Below are 14,398 nucleotides of genomic sequence, written 5' to 3' on the forward strand. Positions count from 1 at the left end.
TTACTATGTTTTATCATTCTCCAAAAAAAAATACATGTAATGTATGATTCAATTGTTCAGGTGTCATATGCTGAAATGTTCCACTGGCAATATTACTTTCCATGTACTGATAAAAAACTGGCATAATATTATTACTTCCACTGGCATAATATTACCTTCCATGTACTGACAAAAAACTTATGGTGGTGTTATATTTTCTGAAGTCATAAATACTATTTTTGACTATATACTGTTTCTATTAAACTGCAAAAGTTATGATTAAAAATGTCTACTACAAAAGTTAGAGTTACAACTTACATTAATAACAATAATAATTCTATTTTTTTAGTTTAGGATTGTTATGTTCTACAAATTATCTTGTTTGTAACTTACCTTCACTATTATCCATTATATTTTCATTCACTTCTTCTGTCTCTTCTACTTACTGTAAATATTGTTTTCAAGTTATTACAAATTTTAAAAAGTACTTTAAAAAGAGGATGAATGAGGATGATGAAGTGTAGTTTTGTACAGTCTCGGGTCAACCATTCCTGAGATATGTGGTTAACTTAAACCCAACTACCAAAGAACACAATCTAGTATTCAAATACATATAAAAGTAACTGTCTACTAGGATTTGAACCTTAGAACTCTTGACTTCAAAATCAGCTGATTTGTGATGACAAGTTAACCACTAGACCAGCTCGGTCGGTGACTACAGTTTTATTAACTAGTATTAAAGAAAATCACCTGAGTGCAGGACTTACTAATGATATACTTATTTCTCTTTGTCAGGAAAGAGATTAGTACTCAGATTTTTTTTGTGACGTTCCATTAAGACGTGCGACACCTGACGTGCACAAAACTTTATGAAGCCTAAATGGTTATTAACAATGCGAACAATACCAGCTCCTGAAACTTAAGGAAAAAGAAGGGCCAGGTCGGAAATCGATGAGCAAAAGCGTTGATCTGATTTCATTATCGATGTGTTTCAACAAGTCCTCATGATTATTGGGGGCCTCCCCAAACGTTCTACATCATGCACATTAATTCTGTTATTTCTAAATCTTTCACACCATTCTTGGACTATCTTTCATTCATTACATTAGCACGGTACACAGCAACCAACTGCCATGAATTTCAGCCGGCTTAATTTTTTGATGCTTTAAAAAACTTATCCAGGTATTTCACAGCTGGCTGCAACATCGATTTTCCTATTCATTTTATAACAAAACTCATACATAATCAAAGACACTACAACGTGACAACTTACAGACAACAATGTGGTGTGTTCATTGTTAGCATAACCATGAATGACAAAGATTCACCAACCTTAAGGAGAGAAATTTCCTAGCAGTCTTTACTTTAGAGATATCCCTCATAGAAGCAAATGTTGACAGAGAATCCTGGTTTATATATTCCTACTCCCTCATTAGGATGTGCATGAAGCTGCTTCCGGCAGGACTGCAGGTTTGTCTTTAAAGAGGGTGGGCATGATACCCAAAAATATCACAGAGTCTTTGAGGTATGTTCTGGTCTCTTTCAAACATTTATGTCTGCAGGCAGACTATTTATTAATTTAGGATCCTGCCAACTAAAAGAGTACGTGGATGTTCAAAAATGTTTCTAGTGCTGCAGATATGGTCACAGGGCTAAATTTTGTAAGTCTGCTTTGGTGTGGCGCCCATTGCAGCTAGGAGGGCCACAAACGTGACAATTGCTCGCACAGGTCCGAGGCTCTGGCCTGTGGTAACTCTAAGAGGTTGCACAAGAATCATGAGCATCCAGTTGTTAGTAGGGAGTGTGGATGCTACGTAAGGGCCATTGCGCTGTACTTTAATTCCTTAGATGGTTAGGTTCGGTCAACTAAATGCCCAGGGTGCTTATGTAGTCCAGGTTGAGTTAGGTGAGATTGTAGATAGGCGGAGCCTCGATGTTGTCCATCTGCAACACCCATATATAATTAGGGATGATCTGCCAGCCTTTTACAGCTGGAAAAAGTTTTGTATAGGGCATACCTGTATGTCTGCTGTTCTGTGCAGGAAGTCGCTTCATAGTGTCTTTATACGGCAGATTTCTGATGCGCATCATATTGTAGTCAGATTTAGCATTCATGGGTAGAACCTTACCAGTTGTTAGTTAATATTTCCAATACAGGGATCCCATTGAGGAACACCTAGCGAGATGGAATAGGATCCTTCATATTGTGGGTAATGGTCCAATCCTAATTGGTGCAGATGTTAATGCGAAGTCACTTTTCTGACACAGTGGGTGACCTAATTGACAGTTTCATCGCGCAGCACAATTTTGAGGTCTTTAATGTTGCAGACTAGTTGGCCACTTACATGGTACAGTTAATGGACGAAGGCCCTTTTCAGATACAAATATTTACATCACCATTGGTAGGGACATCCCTGGCAGGGTCCTTGACTGGTCTGTGGTCGACGACTGTTCTAGCGATCATCATTTGATACTATTCGAAATAGTGGATGAGATGCGCGATGGCCATGAGGGACACTTTCCTGTTTACCGGGGAGCGTTCCTTGCATAGGAAGGCGGACTGGCCAAAATTCCCCTCTTTATTGGAGTCCAGACTGGAGATTTTTTTCTCTAGACCTTGACGGCATCCCATTACATGTCCTGACAGATAATTTCACTTTGCGGTGGTGGTAGCAGCTGAAGCCGCCATTCCTAGAGGCATTGACTGGGATCATATATCTGGTTGGTAGTCTTGGAATCTGACAGCAGTGAAGCAGTCTGTGAACCAACTCAGAAGGGCTGCGCCCTTCTGAGTTGGAGGAGAGGGTGATCCCAATCAGCGTGCGGCCCTAACTGCAGATTAGCACAGAGCGAGGGCTAGGTACTTTCATAGCATTAGGTCCTCCAAGCGCAATGCCTGGCCCTCCTTCATTCAGGAGCAAGGGAATAGAGACCCTTGTGATGTTGTGTATACAGCGCTTGCACATAAGCATAGGTAAGATGTCCTCCTGTCAGCTTTGTCAACCCACGAGGGTGTGGTAATTGATAAGGACCGTGTCCTTAATATTTTTCTGAATGATTTGTTCCCAGATGATACTATGGTGGGTGAGGTTTCATACCACTGGCATGTAAAGCGGGAAGTCGCGATTTTCGAGACCGACATACAATCTTTTGAGATCACTGAGGCGGAAGTGAGCCAGGTGATTTGTAGCATGGCATGGCACAAGGCTCCCAGATATGATTGTATTGCAGTGGAGCTCCTCGTCCGACCGCTTCCACTGGTCCTTAGTCCTCTAACTAGAATATATATTAGGTTGCTCTTCGCCGGTTACTTTCCGGCGTGTTGGAAGCGTGGAGACTTTGTGTTGTTCAAAGGTGGTGACAAATATCCTACTGTTAGTTCTTCTTTCCGTCCAGTACCGTTCTTGCCCGTGATTGGCAAGGTTTTTGAGAAGGTCCTATAATTGCGTATTAATGTTAGATTGGCCACTGATCATTTGCTAATGGACAACCAGTATGGTTTCCGACCGGGCAAGAGCACTGAGGATGCCATACTAAAGGTGATGGATATAGCTTCCTCTAGTGCATGTTAATTTTTATTAGGGATTTTTCTGGACATATCCAGGGCATTTAACAACGTATGGTGGCCCTCTGCCCTATTTCAGATGCAAAAGCATAAGTGTATGCTCATCCTTAACTAAAGGATGCCCTCAGAGCAGTGTTTTGAGTTCCCCTAATTCGATTCGATGTTGCGTTTAAGGTTGCCATGTGGTTGTCGTGTAGTCGCTTATGCTGACGACGTGCTGCTACTGATTGAAAGGGATTCGCATAACGAGGTAGAGTTCCGAGCTGCTCATGCTTGTGAGACACTCCGACTGTGGAGTCTCCAACATAAGATGATTTTCATAAGATGATGTTGCTTAAGAGCCGATTGGCTGCTTCCCGACGAATCCGGGTTCGAATGGCTGGTCTCCCCATTACGTTACGACTCAAAAATACCTGGGTATTATCCTTGATGAGAATTTTCGGTTCAAGGAACATCTACAGTATGTAGCAAAAAGGCCGCTGATGCTTTTATGGAATTTGTAGTCATTCATCCCGATTGGGGTCTGAATTACCGTACCACGCGTATCCTTTACAAAGGTGTCAGTGAAGCTATTATGCTGTACGTTGCACCTGTCTGGGCTAACCGCATGGCTTATAGGTATTGCGCAGGCATTTTGCTGCGGGCCCAGCGACTTCTCTTGCTGGCTGTTAGAGGCGGTTACAGAACAGTCTTGCGGGAGGCAGTCTGTGTTATAGCCGGAGTCAAACCAATAGATATCTATTAAATAAGGAACGCTACATTTCAAAGGTAATTAACCTACTGACGTTAGAACGAAAGCAGGAAATTGAAGACCAGGTCAGGTGGGATGAATCCCACAGGTCACTACACGCATGGTATATTTCCTATAGTGTCTAATTTAGGTGCGATTATATGGGTCTCCCCTAATCGGTATATCACACAGTTTCTCTCCGGGCATGGTGCCTTTAGGGCGAGTTTGGCTAGGTTTCGTTTGGTGGATTCGAGTCAATGCCCGGATTGTGGGACTGATGATACAGTGGACCACATCCTCTACGTCTGTCTCCCATACAAGGTCGAACGAGCTGTTGGGGAACTTGAGAGAATACATTCCTTTCTGGATCTCCGTATCAACTGGATGATCCGCGAGGAATGTTCTATAGTGGCTGGTTTTCTTCGCTCCCTTGCGGTGTGTAGACATACAGAGGGACTTTAATCGAGGTACTCAATCGTGGTAGGACCCCGGGTGGTTAGGGTTCCGACTTAGACATTGGATTGGTTGAAGGAAGGCGCATTGGCATCGTGCCACAGTTATATTGGTATTGTTTATGATTCTATTTGGGGCTCCCGCTGGTGGGGGTGACTGCGCTGCCGGGATATGGTAGCCCGTGCGACCAGGGGGTGTGGCTTCACTCTGCCGGTGGCGGTCCTGATCATGACTTTGTAATGCCACGCGAGATACCATGATGGAACCAGGTGGGGTGTCCCCAGCTCCTGCGCTTACTGGAATGAAGTTGCATTCCTCTTGTTAGGTAACTAAACTGATCGACTTATTTGGGCATAGGTCTGAATTTCTATGTTGTGTAAAACATAATTTTGATTGGTATGAGTGTGGCACTGATTTAACTTTAAACTCTTTGTTTTCCGAGGCATTCACAGTCACGAATGGTGTTGCCAAATCTGTGCGGGGGTTTGCGCTTGCGCGGTTTCGGTTAGTTAGTTTGAGGAAATCATGTTAGGTTGGATGTAAAGATGTCCATTTGAGGCCTAAGTGAAGGCCTCAAATGTATTTACTGACGCAAATGTCTGCCAAGGCATTTACAAAGTGGCATCCCAAACAAGGCCTATGACTGTAACCGCTGATGACTGTGAGATGTAATCAGTTAGAGGGTCTAAAGATAACCTCCAGTAAAGGGGGTGGTATGGCGACCAGTAACATCACAAGGTGGGTGTCTTCCCCTGATGGAGATGGGATGCAGACTTGAAGAAATTATAAATTCAACATAACTCAGAGCAATAAACAAAGGAAAACAAACAATCTTACTCTGAATGCACACACTATAAGAAATGTGTACTTAAACATGGATTCTGTTTGTTACACAATGGCTTACCTCTGCAAAAAAACCCAACCTTACATTACCTCTCCTAAATCCTTCCTACCTATATATTAATGAATACATGGATAAAATTATTTTGATTAATATATAATTTTTTTTAATTTAAATGAAAAATTGTGACCAGTACTTATTTACGATATCCTGAAGTTTTTGTATGGGTTCAGGTTCCCCTTCCTTTCCACAAATTAAAACTTCAGCACTGTTGTATACACGAATAGTTCTATCTGCACAATTGGTTAGGAAGCAGCTGCAAATTAAAAATAAGTTTAGAAAGAAATAAGAGACAAAAACTGATAGAATCAGCAATTATAACTTTTATTATTTATATTTCTGTTATTACTACAAAATTGTATTAACTTTTTATTTGATCTGTAAGGTATATATTAATTGATATCCTCTGTACTTTACATAATAAATAAATACTGGTATCAGTGGCAGAATGATCTCTGAATTTTTTATATGCTAGAAAATATTTTTATTACAAAGTGACTGTAATTGAGCATAAAACAGTAATTGTTGTTTTATGAATAAATATATTTACATAACTGTCATGCATATACATAAAATAATAAGTCTCAATCCCTTTTTATTAAACTGGAATAAATTTTTTTTCAAAAATACTTCTGTCTTCAGCTTATTAATAATTTTTTCACATATTGTAATTTAGTTTGTATACTTTGTATAATTGCTCATCATAACAATTGAGAATTTATCTAAGGACAACAGTGTGAGTTCCAGGTTGTAGCAAAAGAATCAAGGCATTCTTTTAGTCAAAGCCTCCAATTTTTAAAAGTCTAAAAATAATGGTTAGGTAATTTAAAACAAGCAATGGAAAATTTAAAAGCCAGCTATTGTAGGAATTGGTGAGGTAAGATGATAGCGGTGAGGGTATGTTGACAGAGATTTTGGGTCAGAGAAATACAGAATTGATTTAAAATTAAAAAAAATATACTGTTGAAATAATACTTTTAAAATATTGCCAAATATTTATTACTGCAAGTAATAAAGAATGAAAATTGTTTTGGTTAAGGTAGATTCAAAGCCTAAACCCGCTTATGTACGTGAAGATTTTTATAAACCAATCTTTTCAGCAAAAAGTGGGAAGACAGAAAGGTTATATGAAGAAATAGATAATATAAAAGAAGTCACAATTTCACTGTAATTCTGGACTGAATACCACAGTAGCAAAGAAAAAGGGGTTTAGCCCTTTAAAAATAGGTAGGTCTGAAGTAAAAGAGGAGGGTTTCAAAATTTTCCATTAAAAAGAAACTATCAATTGTGAAACACCTTTTTCAAAATCATAAAAATGAAGATACTTTTAGGAAAGACCAGAGGTAAGAGAAAGTACCAGACAAATTATACAAATGGTTTAGACAGAAATTTTAAAATAAGAAAAAAATCATTAAAAAATTAAAACCGCAATTTTAGAATTTTCTAACATATTTATTTTATTAAAAAAATATTGTTGGATAAATGTACAACAAATTTCATTAAAATACTTTGATCCGATATTTTTAATTTCTTAAAAGTTTGTTCTGAGAAAAGTAAAGATTTTAAAACCAAGGAGAGAAATGTTATTAAAGTAAAACCTTGGGTTAAAGACAGTATTAGGCAGAATTAAAAGAAAGAAAATGTTTAAAAAAGTTAAAAATCAACCACAATATAAAATTAAAAGAATATTACAGTAGGTATAGGAACATACTTATTTATGAAATAAGGAAGGTGAAAGGAATTATAATGTTTTTTCTAAACATGTTAGTAATGTTCAGGAACAATGGAAAATAGCAGATCAATTAATAGGTAGGTAAAATGTAAGACTTTTGACATAGATGCAATTAAAGCTGAAATTAATAGGCTGGTAGTCTATGAGGTTGTAAACGTTTCTGATATTTTTAACAGCTAATTTTTAGGGATTGCAAAAAACTTAAAGCATCTCTTGAAAATATTTATGAACAAAATCATGCATTATACAATGATAAATTTATCAAATTTATATTTTTAATTTATTTAAAATAAAAGCTACTTTGAGGTTCCTTGAGCCTACACACTATCTGGAGATTAAAAAATTTCTAAAATCCATGAAAACTAAAACATCATTTGGCTTTGATGAGATATCTTCCCTTTCCCTGCAAGTATGTGCATGATCTTATACAACATTTTTGCTTTTTTATGTAATTTAAGTTTGGAAATAGAAATGGAGAAACATAAAAAAGCAATAGTAGTTCCATTTTACACAGAAGTAATTATGTTGCAAATTTCAGACCCCCTTACTATCACAGTTTTCTAAGTTCTAGAAACTGCTGTAAAGATTAATTAATTTTCTTATAAAAATATTTTTTCAATATAAATCAATTTGGTTTTCAGAAAAATTTAGGTACTGAAAATGTATTAAAATTTGTTTCACAATTTGTAAATTGTATTAATGATGGTTTTAAGATTGCTGTTCTCTTTTTGGATACTCAGAAAGCATTTGATGTTGTTGATCCATGTATTTTATTAAGCTGGAAAAAGCAAGTGTAAAAGGTTTAGATCCTGATCAGTTTAAATCCTACTTGACAGAAAATTGACTCTTAGTATGAAAGAAGTAACAAAATTTGGTATCCCAAAGTTCGGTTTTGGACCCAATTCTATTCTTAATTTATATTAATGACTTATGTTCTGGCAAATTTTGAGTTGATACTACCCTTTTTTTACAAAGGAAAAAGTTTTGTCCAAGTTTTAAAATTTATTGAAGAAAATTGTTTCAGATTAGGTTATGGTTAACAAAAAATGGATTTACATCAAATGTTTCTAACACCAAGTAGACAGTATTTCGGTTAAAGTACAAAATAATTTATTTCTCCCATATCAAATACCATAAGGCTCGCTTGTTCCAAAGATGTTGGGTGTAGCTGCAAAAAAATTGATCAAATTGATGGTATAAATTATCTAAACACTTTATAATACTTAGGTATTAATCAATTGATATTATATGTAAATTGATACTCATCTCTCTTGGGAAAAATACATTCTTACTCTAAAAAAAGAAATGGACTGTTATGTGAGGAAATTTTACTATTTTAGATAATTTTTCCCAGTAGGTATCCTAAAGATGCTTTATGTGGCTTTGGTAGAGACTCAATTAAGATATGGAATTGAGTGCTGGGGTTGTACATACTTTAATAAAATTACACCCATAGTTATTGACCAGAAATATCTTATTCGTGCAGAATGCCAGCCATTAACATTCATTGCGCTCTTTTATGCTTTAAACTTTCTCCCTTTGAAGCATTTATATTTTTATAAGGCGTTTCTAATTTTCTTTATTAGGAGTAGTGATAAGGCACTTAAATATAAACATGTAGAGCATGAATTAAGAAGCAAGGAAAATTTTGTGCTTGCTAATCCTTGTAAGGAGTATTTTCAATGATCTTTCATGACAGCCCCAAAAATTTTTGACAATCTGCCAAGTTAAGTTAAAAATTCTGAAAATATAAATTCATTAAAATTTTTTAAAAGATGCTGTCTCATTGATTATGAATATGTTGAGGACTTTTTTGGTTCCAGTGTTAGAATTAACTTTAATGAAATATTCTGCAACTGAAATAATATTCCAGCTCTAATAAGAAGGTAATATTTGTTTTATATTTTCTTCTTTGTATTTTTAGGGATAGGCATTATGTTCTTTTATTTTTTATTTATCTTTATGGTCAATAAATGACAAACATTTCGATTTAATTGCCCCTTGTTGATTGATATCTGGCCTACCAGTTCAATAATTGTAATTTTATTCAGCCATTTCTATCTATGAGCATCATTATTAATCTGAAGGTGAGCCCTAAAACAGGATTTCTATCCTTAAGGGTACCTAATTTTTCAAATCATGCTTTACAGTACTTGTACTATTTTAGTCTTCAAACAGAAAAAAGTCTTAAAAACAGAAAAAAATAATTTTATTTTACTTAAATAAAAGTAAGTTTGAGTAGAATGAAACAGATTGTTTTTAATTATTACAAAACACTAAACTGCAACTCCTGCTGTACTATTAGATATAACTAGTAAGTTATACCATTATATGTACGATTATTGTAAGACATGACATTGTTACGATTTTAGTTGTCTAAGGAAATATATAGTAAACAATTACATCATACTAAGTTTAGAAAATAAATATTATCATTAAAAAAGAATAGTATTTAAGCAGGAAGAACATAAAGGAATAGGAAACATGGGCAAGGGTTAAGCGGAAACATAATCTTGACAACTTCATTGGAAGGGTCAGTAGAAATAGAAGGAGAAAGGAAGTGAGAAAGAAAAAGGAAGGATGAGTTAATACATGAGGTGAAGACCGGAAACTACAAGGGGATGAAGGAGAAGGGGCTTGGGACACTGCATAGGGACACTGATGGCATAAAGGACCTGCCACGAAGAAGGTGTTGATGATGATGATGACATGTTGTATTTCTTGATTTCAAAACCCACAAAAAAAATAGAAGTTCACATTACTCATTAATAAAAAACACATGTAAACAATATGGTCAGGAGTACAATGAGTGCATTAAGAATTAGATAGGTCAGACTGAGTATATATTTACTCACAATGTAAATATCAAATACAACAAAAAAAATCAACATTTAAAAATTCCCTCGCAAAAATTGTATAAACAAAGATGAAAAATATGAAATTTACACACACTTTGACTAAGACAACGTATTAAAATGAAAAAAGCAACAATGACGTTTTATAAATTATTAAATTTATTTGCTATATAGATTAAAATGAATGTTCAAGAAAAGGAATTTTTTTTTAATTGTTTTCATAATGTAATATAAATAGTGTTAATAACAAAGTAAAAGTAAAACTCAACAAATGGATGATGTTAAAAAATCAGAAAAATTAATACTCTAAAATATGCAGTATGGTAAGTTAAAAGGGAAAATATTCATGCTGAAGAATATATTATAAAGTTATTTAAGTAAAAAAAAGTGATTATATGTAGCACTCATGAAATGTTCTACTTGCATAGTTATATAAGTAAATATTTGAATTATGCAGTTTTTGTACATCATTTTTTTTTTTTAAGATAACTAAACTATTTTTTTCATGCAAGAAAATTCAGTAAAATAAAAATATTCCTTATCTTGTTTCAAGGAGATAATCTCATAAATTTCTCCATATAATAATTTCAATTATTTTCACTAGATATTTTAAACTTTGATTTTTTTTTATGTGAACTCATGATATTTTTCAATGTTACTCATCTTTTTTATATTTTTTTAATAAGCCACTAGGGCTTAATTTTTTTTTACAGCCACATCCACTCCCAACAATGAAAAAAAACTCATTTTTTAGACATTCTAGACAAAATTTATTTTTTACTTCATTGTACAAAGTAAAGGAAGTATTGTGATCACAAAAAATTTTGGTTTTCAGATTTCAATGGAAATATCCACTTTGACCATCCCTGAATCAATTTTGACTAGTTTTGGGATGACATCTGTATCTCGCATAACTGAAAAATGATTAGCCGTAGTATGTTGAAATTTTGGACTGTTATTTTGGGACTAAAAGCATGAAAACAACAGTTTTTCAATCCTATTTTCCTTCAAATTACAAGGAATTTTCAAAATCTGAAAGTCGATTTACTATCTAACAATTAATTCAAGTATATCTATGAGAAGAAGATTTATTTAATCCACACTAATTTGCAATTTTCGTAAACCTATAAATCAAACAAGAAAATTAAATATTTTCAAATATAGACATGTGAAGGTCTAAGGGAGTGATTCTCAACTCCCTTAGCTTAACAACTTTTAGCGCCACAACTCCCAAAAAGTAAAAAAAAAAGTATATAATGTATATTTCACAAACCCCCCCCCCCCCCACATCGCACAATGCAGAGAAGGCTAGTTAAGATGTTACTTATGTTGATAGCAATGACTGTGAAAATGCATGTATGAAATATACAAACATGAGCAATTTACAGGTTCCAACTTGTTGTGTATGTGCTTTTTTTAATATGGTCTGCTTGCATAATATTCACTGTGAGAGTGTCATGTTCGAACATGCATATATCTTTGAAGAAGTTGTGTTTAGTTTGATGCAATGTCAGAATAGTTTCAAAAGCAAAATGTGCGGCTGATGCTTTACTTAAGTTTTAAAAGCATAGTTTCATTGAAAATAATAATGATTGAGGTTTCGGGTTTTTAGTGTGCATTCAAACAGCGTAACTGTTTTTTTTTTCTATTAGATTCTTATGCAAAATGAATAAATTTGTGAAAAACGAAGTGAGCCATCTACATCAAGCAAATCGATTGGTAAAAGGACAAAATTATACAATGTCAATTATTTAAATTATGGTTTTACCTTATTGGATGGAAAGCCACAGAACGTTGTTTGCTTTCAAGTCCTCTCCGATAAAAGCATGAAGCCATCAAAATTAATTTGACACATTCGTAGCATTATGAATACCTAAGATGTCCAAACCCCATAAAATCACAGTAAACCTCATACTGCCTGCTGCAACTGATATGGTCAGTGTTTTAATTGGCACGGAGAAAGAAAAAAAATCCGCTTTCTAACGATACAGTATCAAGGTGAATCGATGACATGGCTGCTGATGTTAACAATCAGATAATTCAGCAAGTGAGTTCAAGTGAATTTCTTAGTTTTCAGTATGATGAATCTAATAGATGATGAATCAGTATGATGATCAATCAAAGAAAATACAGTAAATATCGTTTATAGTGACCTCCAAGGGACCAACAATTTTAGGTCATTATAACAGATAGTCACAATAACCAATGTTTAGGTAAGCTTAGTGGTACTATTTTAATAAGCCATCTACACGGGTATTGTAATACAGTAATAATAATAATTATTAAAATAATAATATATTTCCGCAAAAATATTATAAAAAAAAAACACAAACAAACTACGCAATAATAAATTCAAATATGGTAGTGTAAAACAAGATAGAAAAAAATTTAAAATTAGAAAAAAGATAGAAAAATTAAAAAAAAAGATAGAAAAATTAAAAAAAAAGATAGAAAAAAGTAAAATTACTTTTTCTGCAAAAAGTAATTTTGCTTTACATCATTATGTTGATGAGACAGTAATTTTTTTAATTTCTCAGAATTTGTTTGTAAATTTTTCCTAATTTTTTCACGGTTCTTCCTTTCACCGATATTGTCAGATGACCTAAGCCTAATTCTTTGGTGACATCCTTATTAGTTTCGCCATTCTCTAACCTCCTGATAATGTGTACCTTTTTCTCTACCATGAATGATTTTCACAAAGTCATAATTAAATCAATATTGAATGAATTACACAGGTACGTAAAATAAAATTCTGTACCCACACGGTATGTGTACCCACGTCACAGCAAAAGATTAATAACAACTGAATGCGACTGCTTCAGTTTACAATAATCTGGTACATGAAAAAGGTAAAAAAAAAGAACTACAGTACATATGTAAGAAAAAATGAACTGTCAAATATTTCTGTAGCTACAATGTATATATACTGTACTACGTTACTGATGAGTCACTTCTATCCGTCATTATAAACGATAAAATGTTGCAATGCAGTAGAAAAAATAAGTCATAATAACCGATATGTCACTACAACTGATGTAATTATAAACAATATACGTACCGTATCTATGTATTAACAGCATACCAAACCAACCAAGAGAAGTTTTTGGTCACTATATTCGATATGTCACTCTATAAACGATATTTACTATATATTGTTTAGCAAATCAATACCAGATTATTCAACAGGACAATATCTTTTTGATTTGAAGTTTTTTATGAAGCTACTAAAAAAAAACTATAACATAGATTGGACAAAATGTATAGTAGTATGTAGTAATAGTTCAAAGATGATAGCAGGAGAGAATAGTGGATTTCTGAAAAAATTAAAAGATTGTCTTATACCAAGAGCGGAATGGATGCACAGTCATTCCTTCATAGTCTCCTGCCACAAAAAATATGCCAGAAAATCTCAAACAAATTCTTTGTAAAGCTGTAAAAATGGTTAATCTTATTAAAACTTAACAATTACAGAATAGCCTGTTTGTAAACTATCCAATGAAATGGGCGAAAAGAAGAAATTCTTCTTTTCCATACAAAAGTCAGATGGTTATTGCCGGGGAAAAGTGTTAATCCGATTATGGGAATTGCGATATGAACTAATAACATTTTTACTGGATAAAAAAATCGCCATTCTCAATGTTTTTACAAAATATGTTGCTGTTGGCTTACGTAGCTGATGTATTTTTGCATTTAACAGACTTGAATGTGAATATTTCAAGGACATGATATAAACATTTTATTAATGACAAATAAAGTTCATACACTCATTAAGAACCCTGATGTTTGGATTATTCTCCTTCAAGACAAAAGTTTTGATTTGTTTCCACTCACTTCCGATAACAATTGAAAAAAATGTGGATGAAGAAGACACTACTACTCACCACAGTTTGGATATGATGTAGATGCATTTGCATGAGCTAAAATTCAGTTTCCTGGGGTACCCCAGGAAATACTCTGCCAACTGTGAAAACGAAAACATTGTTGCAGCTGCTAACTTACCAGTTGAGATTTACAACCAGCTTATCAAAATGTCTGCCGATAAAAAATTACAATTAATATCTGAAGATTTAGATATATTTGGGCTTCCTTGTTGACGTGAATATGGAAATTTAGTCACAGAAGCATTGAAGATATTAATCCCTTTCGCTACGTCTTACCTTTATGAAAAGGGCTTTTCATCTTA

At 34.1% G+C, this 14,398-nt stretch overlaps 1 protein-coding gene across 1 annotated transcript in view; it reads right to left on the minus strand.

The window, feature by feature from the left end:
* The window catches only part of LOC142326953 (retinoblastoma-binding protein 5 homolog), a 45,127-nt gene that overhangs the window by 14,605 nt on the left and 16,124 nt on the right, over window positions 1–14,398 (minus strand). Inside the window, exon 7 of the mRNA XM_075369684.1 lies at window positions 5,765–5,884. Within this exon, the coding sequence (XP_075225799.1) occupies window positions 5,765–5,884 (120 nt within the window). The remainder of the gene's footprint in view (window positions 1–5,764; window positions 5,885–14,398) is intronic.

The sequence above is a fragment of the Lycorma delicatula genome, chromosome 6, assembly GCF_047948215.1.
Source record: "Lycorma delicatula isolate Av1 chromosome 6, ASM4794821v1, whole genome shotgun sequence".
NCBI lineage: Eukaryota > Metazoa > Arthropoda > Insecta > Hemiptera > Fulgoridae > Lycorma > Lycorma delicatula.